The following is a 9,516-nucleotide window of genomic DNA, read 5'->3' as shown; positions in this document are numbered from 1 at the left end:
TTACGTTCACAACAAGCATGCGGAGCGAATTGTGGGACAATCAGAGTTCATTACTATGGGCTTGCGTGGTTTGTTGTCTTTTCAAGGAAGAGTGTGGGTGCCTAAGATAGGTGATTACCGACAAGTGCTACTCGATGAAGCACATAAGTCAAAGTATTCCATTCATCTGGGCGCGACGAAAATGTATCTTGATTTAAGGAAAGATTATTGGTGGCCGGGCATGAAACGTGATGTTGTGAAGTATGTTGAGCAATGCGTCACGTGTTTGCAAGTTAAGGCCGAGCACCAAAAGCCGTATGGTAAGTTACAACCGTTAGAAATCCCTAAATGGAAATGATAGCACGTTACCATGGATTTCAACACAAAGTTACCTAAAACGGCGAGAACCCAGTTTGATTCGATTTGGGTGATAGTTGATCGACTGACGAAGAGTGCTTTGTTTCTTCCCATTAAGGAAGCGATATCGTCGGAGACCTTGGCTAAGTTGTTTATCAAGGAAGTCATCTCTCGACACGGTGTTCCTATATCTATTATTTCGGATCGAGATACTCGTTTTACATCTCGATTTTGGGAAAAGTTTCATGAGGATATGGGTACACAATTGAAAATGAGCACGGCGTATCATCCTCAAACGGACGGTCAAACTGAACGTACGAATCAAACATTGAAGGATATGTTACGGGCATGTATTATCGATTTTGGTGGTAGTTGGGACGAGCACTTACCTTTGGTGGAATTCTCGTACAATAATAGTTATCATACTAGTATTGGGATGCCACCTTATGAGATGCTTTATGGGCGTAGGTGTCGAACCCCGATTTGTTGGGGTGAAGTGGGACAAAAGGAAATCGGGAGTACCGATTTGGTTTTAGAGACGAATAGTAAGATTGATATGATTCGAGAGCATTTGAAGAAGGCTCAAGATAGGCAAAAGTCGTATGCCGACAAGCGTAGACGAACGATCGAATTTCAAGAAGGTGACATGGTGATGCTTAAGGTTTGAAAAGGTATTATTCGATTCCGGAAACGAGGAAAGTTAGCTCCTCGGTTTATTGGACCATTTAAGGTTTTAGCTCGTGTTGGTGAAGTCGCGTATCGTTTGGAATTACCCAAAGAGCTTGCGGGGATCCATAATACATTTCATGTTTCCCATCTCCGTAAGTGTCTTGCAGATGATTCATCTTGGGTGCCATTAGACGAGATCGAGCTAAACAATAAGTTAGAATATATCGAGGAACCGATTGCCATACTTGATGAGAAGGTCAAAAGGTTGAGACATAAAGAGGTTAGGACTTTTAAAGTTCAATGGCGTCGTAGTAAGGGTTCCGAGTTTACTTGGGAGCCCGAAGAGTTTGTGTTGGTTTATCTTCCGGCTTGTCATGCGGCTTGGATCGCGAGGACGCGCTCCAATTCAAGTGGGGGAGAGTTGTAACATCCCGTTTTTCCTGTACATATTGAAAGGTACATACTTAATCATTGTACATTTGTAACTCGCTAGATTATGCGTAATTGTATAGATATATATATATATATATATATACTTGATAATGAGTGCATATACAAGTTTATACATGAGTTTTGATAGCGTTAAGTCTTGTGAGACCATTGTTGAAGGTTAGGCGAATATAGGAAGCGGGATTTAAGTGTATGAATTAAATAAAATCAAAATTTGTTTAAGGTTGTCGAGGTGTCCAGGTGACGGCTAATGCCGCGCCGCGATAAACTGGGCCGCGCCGCGACACATAAAGCAATTCCAGATCAGAAGTCAAGTTAACAGGGGTCGTTTTTCCTTCTTTATGTCGCGCCGCGACAAAGGAGCCGCGCCGCGGCATATCTGCAGTTCTGACTCCGATTTCTACTCTATTTAAAAGGGTTTTAGGGGTAATTTGGTCTTTTTGCATGTAGATCAGATTGGAGCATTAAATCACAACCACTTATCCATTTATTTCATTTCCTTTTCTCTTTTCTTTCCAATTTCTCTCCCAAAACACAAAACCCACTTAGTTTAATCTTGAGATTTGAAGGTGAAGATTTGTGAATCAAACCTAGGAGCAAGAATTAAAGTTGTTCTCTTTGTTGTTAGCTACAAGAAGATAGTCTTGGTAAGTTCTAACTCTATGTTTCGAGTTTTAATTAGTTATGCTAGGGTTTTGGTTCATTTGGAACTTATGTGACCCACTTGGGGTTAAAATGGGCGAACTTGGGTTGTGTTGATGAAAGGAAACCCTAAGTAACTATAATCTAGGGTTTGGACTTAAGATTTGAAGTTGAAAGTGTTAAATGGGTTCTTTGTCACTAATACACTTGTTAATGATGATGAAAATAGTTAATGAACTAAGTATGACTAGTTTGAGAGTCAAAGTGTTAAAATGAGTCAAAATGAGTAATGTTGACCTAGTTTGGGTGAGATGGGTATGAATTACTCTAGGTTGTGCTAGTTAATGTTAATAGACTTTAAATCACTAGCTTTAGTGATTTAACATGAGTCTTGGCCATTTATGGGCGGTGTTGGGTGTAAGTGAGCTAATAAATGCTAATGGGTCATTAAATGCTCAAAGTATAAGTAATGTGGTAAAAGCCATTAGTTGTGTATTGAATGTGTACCTATGTATTAGGTACTTTGCTCGAAGTGTACGGAAGCAATGAATCACCACCAAAGTGTTAAGGTGAGTGGAATAATTATATATGCATGTATATGATTTATTTGCTTGTGGGGTATGGGTTAAAGTTCGATGTTGACGATACCATACCCTAGAGTATATTATGTTGTGGATGAGGGTTTAAAGTTCGTTGTTGACGATACCTCATACGTATGGACTTAAAGTTCGATGTTGACGATGCCATACGATTATTATAGTGACGTTGATGAGGGTTTAAAGTTCGTTGTTGACGATACCTCATATGTGGGTTTAAAGTTCGGTGTTGACGATACCACATTAATATAGGCGAATGGGATTTAAGTTCGATGTTGACGATACCATTCGTTGGGCTAGCCTTGGGATCTTGAGTACTATGGATGTTGTGAACATCATCGTTATACTTGTGTTTTAGCATATTGTATTGTTGTGTTATATGCTATTGTTATACTAGCCTTGTTATCGTGGTACTTAGCGTTATACATGTGAAAGGTATGCTAATTATGTAACTAGTATGTATGCGGATTTGGTAAGTGTTTGCAAGTAAGTAGGTTATATATATGTATGTATAATTGTTGCACTCACTAAGCCTTGCTTACCCTCTCGTTGTTTACCATTTTATAGGTTCCGGCTTGAACAAGGGTAAGGGCATACGTTTGGACTAGTGGCCTCCCGCGTACGTTGTCGGGGGGTGCTTTTGGTGTTAGCTTTTGGAAGTTGGCCTAGCGTTTTGGGTAGTTTAGTCCCAAACCATGCTCGATGTGTTGTTTGGTTTAAAACTATCATTTTTGTATTGGTCAACTTGTATCACATTCGTTAATGGCCTTTGTGCCTTTTGTAAACACTAAACTTGTTATATGTTTTAACGAAACGTGTGGAATGGTTTACATATTTAATTGGCGCGTAAATGTGTATTATTTATAAAAAAAAAATTATCGTATGGAATACGGGTTGGGTTGTTTCACATGGATATATCCATTTACCACCCGAAATACATATACATATATAAATGTATACGTATTTACTTAAATATACGTGTTTACATTTACATATCCTTATATATGTACACTATAAACTAATAAAATATTATCGAAAATATAGATTTTGAAGATATAACTATATAAATAGCATTAAATTCGTATATTTTGCATATATGACATATTTGATAAAAAATACTCTGATGATTTCATTTTATAATAGAAATATTTTTAGAAAAATTAGCATCCAACGGACATCCAATTACCCGCTTCATCCAACGGATATGGATATGGATGGATGAATTATATTTAAATGGATTAAATATTAAATATTAAATGGATATGTATATGAATATAGGCTCACCCGATCCATATCCAATCCATTTTCATCCCTAGCTGCGAGGTGTGGTTATTGGTTTTTAGATTATGCTAGGAGCATGGAGAGTTTCATTTGTGTGATTCAGGTGTTGGCATTTGTGTTTATTTGTGCAATATAATTGGATTGTATTGTATTCATGTCTAGATCAATGTGTTCGGTATCAATTGTAAAGTTCTATATATTCAAATCCATTTCATATTTTATATTTGGTTTTTCGTATAATTTGTTTTAGTAAGACTATAAATAATTAACTACCATTCTGGAATTTAGATCATTGTTCGTCTACTAGAGCACAAAAAGTGAATATAAATTATTGTGAAGTTATACTTCGTTTAACCTAGGTGTGAAAAAAGCCCGCACAATGTGTTTAACAAGCCCATGAAATTAAAGATGAAAAAAGAGTTTTACAAAATGTGTTCTGGAATTTAAACTATAAGATTAATGTTTTCATTTAAAGAGTGGTTTGGAATAGGCTTCCAACTCGTCTAAATATATCAGCTCGGGGAATGGATATAGACGATATTGGGTGTGTTGTTTGTAATCATGATATCGAATCTTTAGACCATGTGTTATTCGGGTGTGATCTAGCTCGGGAACTATGGCGAAAGATCAAGTTAAGTTGTGGGTTGATGAAGACTTTATGAATGATTTTAATTCATGGGATGAGTGGTTCGATTGGTTTATAGCATGACAGACTAGATCCGAAAGCAAGAATAAAATGTTCGTTATTGTGGCGGCTTATCTGTGGCATGTGTGGAGATACCGCAACAACGTTTTGTTCGGCTCTCGCTGTATGAAAAAGGATTGTTTGTTTGATTCTATTCACAATTTTTCTTATTCATGCATAGTGTAATAGAGGAAAATGTAATGTCTGTTGAGATGATTGGCTTTTAAAGCTGTTGTAATCTTTTGTTATTCCTCCCTAGCGCCTTGTTAGGAGTCGGTAAGAATAGTAAAAAAAATTAATGGTAAAGAAAAAGAGTTTTACACTGCATTTTTCAGCATATGAAACTTAACGTTTGTGTATTAATTCGAAAAGGAGTGGTCTTTCATTGTACTAGCGTATCATTGTACTAAGTTTTATTTATTTTTCCAAATCATTAGCAATATATTAAGGTCTCGTATGGCAAAAAGATATGGTTGCATTAATTTTCAAACCTAACCATTATAGTGACTCCATCCTAAATCTTCATGATTACACGCACTTTCATTTCTACATGCGATTTTTTTCTTCCTTGAACGATGATTTTAGTTTAGAATTCGACAAAGATCGTCTAGAATTTAATTTACTAAATACAAAATCTCAAATTTACCTATTGATATTGATAATTTGAATATATAAAAAATTAAACGTAAGTTTTTATTTGATCACATATTAAAGTTGAACTTAGTTTTTCTCTAAAGATAAATGGATCGAAACATTTATTTTAGTTTTAGTTTATTAATTAATGTTTATATTTTAATGTGAAAAATAATTAAATTTTTTTTTTAACCGCAAAAAGATAATATATATTATTAATATAGGAAACAATATACAAGTTACAGTCAATCAACAAAACGAGAAATATACACCCAGAAAAAACCAAAAACGAGAACCAAAACGAGAGTAAAGAACTTTAGCAGAGTTAATCCCACCAAAACACGTAGGAAAACGCTGTAGTCCGTTCATTATCGTTAAGGGAGGATTTAACTTGAGAAGACAAGCTGGGATGGCCCGAAGCACAGTGTTGGCAATTCAACGACAAAGCACGCCGGACAAACCCAATTTCTCCTCGTCCAAAACGACTACTCCGGGAGTGAGGCAAAAAACCTACAGGTGGAATATCTATTAGCCGATACCAGTCCTCCTAGATGCTTTGGCATTAGAATCGAAAGCTCGAGGATTAGAGATCCAAAGGTCCCATTGAAGCGATGACTTTTTATTTCTATTAGAGATCCATTCAAAAGTCTTCAACTGTATTTCCTTGAAAACAAGATCACAAGTAGGTTTTGACTTAGTGAAGGTGCAAACATTTCTATTTTTCCAAATCAAATATCTCGTAATCCATTCGACTGCTTGCCACATTTGCCTGCCCACAGATGAGCAAAACGAAATGCCATGACCAAGGAAAGCATCGGTCATGGTGAGAGAAGGTAGCGGGCCAATATTCCACCAGTTGTAAATCTTAACCCAAGTTTCAAAAGCAACCCTGCACCGAAAAAGCGAGTGTTCCACCGACTCGAGATCATTATCACAAAGTGGGCATCGAACCGTTCCTAGGTCCATGCCCCGCTTATCAAGTTCAATCCTAGTTGGAAGACGAAGTTGTCTAGCCCGCCATACAAAGAGCTCTACCTTTAATGGAGCGAGGTGGTTGCGTAAGGTGCGAGCAGGAAAGGGTCCAGAATTCAGCGAGGCTTTCGTCAAAAGTTTCGTAAGCGCGTTAATCGAGAACGATCCATTAATATAAAGTATGTTAACATGTACTGTACTAAGTAACATGAAGAAGTGGAAGTGAGTAGGTTTCGAATTTAGTGGCTTTAGTTAGTTGTCTTAAAAGACAATTTTAATGCTATTGGTATTTGAATTTAAAGAGTGTAGGTTGTAATGATACTGTCTACCCACTAATACTAAATGATGTCATATGTTATCGTATAAATTCGATTCATAGTCATCATCTTCATTGTTCTAGTCATCTATTCTTTTAAAAATGGAAGGTTTTTAAAAAAATAATTTTGTTTATTTATTTATTTATTTATTTATTTATTTATTTATTTTTTCTTGCAAAAGAGATACACGATTAATCAAGCAATAACAAGTTTCCAAAACAACTCAAAGGATAGGACCACATCCAACTCAAAGCAAAACAACAACAGGGCCAAATACAACCCAAAATATCAACAAACAGAATCGGATCCTAAAAGCAGCAACAGGGGTATAACAGAAACTTTACATCCTTATTTTTAAGTCCTTAAGTATAAGTCCTTAATTTAAGTCTTGTGAAGAAAAGTACTCCGTAGAAACCCTTCATAGGTGTGATAATAAATTCAGTAAATATCAAACAGCTATACACTTTTAACAGCTAGATAAAAAAAAAATAACGGAGTACTATATAAATGTGAACTCCCACGATCAAAACAGCAGACATTTTTGTAAAATAATCGGTCTGTTAGACTGTCACTTTCAGAGAAGGTGAACGTGCCATAAAAAAGCTACGACGACCCAAAAACTACACAAATATGTTTATGTTTAAAAATTATTTATCTAATCAAATGGTTACTAGCGGGATTTTGGTGCCTTTTCAATATAACGGTTACTACTTAGGAGTAATTACTAGTCTATAGGTACTTTGGTGCCTTTTTAAAAAGGGTGATGATATATACACAACCAATTTTTACAAATACACAACTAAACATGCTTTACAGTGTTGTACAGTACAACACTGTAAAACATGTTTGGTTGTGTATTTGTAAAAATTGGCTGTCTATATATCACTACCCTTTTAAAAATAAGTTTGGAGGTTCAAGTTTTGAGACAGATAAATGTATATACTCCGTACATTCTTAACAGGTGGTGAGAATGTATGTGATCCCTTTTTTTTTTTTTTTTTTTTTCAAAGCAAAAAGACATAGTGATGACCGTACCAAATAATTTTGGTTTGGTTAAATGATTTTCGGTTTTTTTTTTTTTTTTTTTTTCAAAGCAAAAAGACATACTGATGACCGTACCAAATAATTTTGGTTTGGTTAAATGATTTTTGGTTTGGTTCCGTGGAGAGAACCGTCTCTCTGATTTTTGAAAAGTAAATTTGTTTGGCCCATTTCAATCATTTCGTTGTGTTGTTGTAATACACAATACCCATATTATATTGTATGTATACTGGATCATCTTTGACATGACTTCACATTTGATTAACTTTAACCTGTGACATCTTTTACATCCCTAATCAGAGTAAAAACCAAAAGTAAAAACAGTCTGGCACAAAGGTAACCTGTTTGAATCCCCCCAATCATTGAATCAAAATCACAAATCAAAAATTGCATACCCCCGATTTGGGGGTTTCAGACCCTGCAAATCAATATATGCCCTAATTACTATACACAAAATAAAAATACACCACGACATTAAATTGTCACGTTGATTGCAAAATATGGCTAACAAAAAAATATGGCTAAAATCACAATCACCGAACAATGTACACCTAGTAAAGCACAATATACAGCTCACAAGAAATTAAATTAAATATTAGATAAATAAACACAAAATTCAAAATTAGTATTCGTATACGATTTTAAAATTACACACAAATATTATTATTAAAATAGAGTATATATGTATGGAAAAAAGAACGGAGTATATAATTTCCATTTCCATCATCATCAATCCTAAATTTAGTTCACATAATAATAACAATGACAATAAATAAAATAATAGTAAAATAACACGAAAAACAAAAACGACACCGTTCAACGGCGGCAACGAGTGATGGAGCTACAACCACGTGAGTAAGGGTTAGCTTGACCGCCACGTCGGCAGTTGTAGTAGGACGCGCCACGTCTCGAGCACGGAACATTGTTTCTACTAAGCGCACCGTAACTGATGTAACGCCTGTTAGATGCTAAAATGCGCCTGTTAGTTTCACTGTCCATTGCGAACTCATCGACGTCATCATCATCGTTTATGTTCAGATCTCCACCTTCAGCTAGACATTCGGCCATAGATCCACGGCAGCCGGTGACGGCGGTGGTGGTCGGAATCCAGGAGAGAGAGTGGTCCCCAGCGGCATCAACGGCTTGAAATGAGAGTATGAACATGTGAATGGTGAGGATTGCAGCGCAAATCACGAGAATATTAGCGGAATTTGACATTATTTGAGGTTTCTCTCTCTAGAAATTGTTTTTTTGTTTGAATTTTGGTTTCTCTCTCTAGATTGAAGTGAAGAGGTGGAGAAAATGAAGTGAAAGGAGTTTGACAGGATGAGTGGTGGTGTCAAGGATGAAAAAAAAAGAGGTTTTAAAGGAGAGATTTATGTATTGTTTGTATTTCAACCCTCAACTTTTGTACAATTCATGTTTTACCCCTTTAAGTTCAAATTATTTTTCCAAAAAAGTACATACTGAGTAAATGATTTACGGTATTTTTCAACTATGTACACTTGTTTAAGAAATGTCGAGAATAAACATTCCTTTCATTAACTTTCGCAAGAGAAACTATAAAAGCTACCAAACAATATATGCATATACATAATGATATACATAATGGGGAGTAGTGATCCGTACACGATTAAATTTTAGCCATAAACAATCAAATATGCTTTATGATGTTGTTCAGTATAACACTGTTAAGCATGTTTAATTGTGTATGTGTAAAAATAGTTGTGTACGGATCATCACTCATACATAATATCCAACTTTAAATACAGTTTCAATCAAATACTCCGTATTAAATTGCATGAATATTATGATTATGCAGATAAAAATATTTTTAATGATTATTGTTATTAATTCATGTGCTTAAATTATATCGATGGTAGTTACATAAGGA

The 9,516-nt window shown here is 35.5% G+C and overlaps 2 protein-coding genes across 2 annotated transcripts; both read right to left on the bottom strand.

The window, feature by feature from the left end:
• Positions 1-5,820: 5,820 nt before the first annotated feature.
• LOC139888263 (uncharacterized) lies at positions 5,821-6,474 on the bottom strand. Its single transcript, XM_071871282.1, has one exon. It carries the CDS (start codon positions 6,472-6,474, stop codon positions 5,821-5,823), a length of 654 nt encoding a protein of 217 aa, XP_071727383.1.
• A 1,729-nt stretch (positions 6,475-8,203) lies between these two features.
• LOC139891385 (protein RALF-like 33) lies at positions 8,204-8,945 on the bottom strand. Its single transcript, XM_071874347.1, has one exon. It carries the CDS (start codon positions 8,838-8,840, stop codon positions 8,439-8,441), a length of 402 nt encoding a protein of 133 aa, XP_071730448.1. The 5' UTR covers positions 8,841-8,945; the 3' UTR covers positions 8,204-8,438.
• Positions 8,946-9,516: the final 571 nt, after the last annotated feature.

Source organism: Rutidosis leptorrhynchoides, chromosome 2, assembly GCF_046630445.1.
Source record: "Rutidosis leptorrhynchoides isolate AG116_Rl617_1_P2 chromosome 2, CSIRO_AGI_Rlap_v1, whole genome shotgun sequence".
Taxonomy (NCBI): domain Eukaryota; kingdom Viridiplantae; phylum Streptophyta; class Magnoliopsida; order Asterales; family Asteraceae; genus Rutidosis; species Rutidosis leptorrhynchoides.
The sequence above is the reverse complement of the archived record's forward strand: the minus strand, read 5'-3'. Positions and strand labels throughout refer to the sequence as shown.

What these genes read in the sequence shown, in the direction of transcription:
- LOC139888263 (XM_071871282.1), bottom strand. Translation starts at nt 6,474, where the DNA reads ATGTTACTTAGTACAGTACATGTTAACATACTTTATATTAATGGATCG.
- LOC139891385 (XM_071874347.1), bottom strand. Translation starts at nt 8,840, where the DNA reads ATGTCAAATTCCGCTAATATTCTCGTGATTTGCGCTGCAATCCTCACC.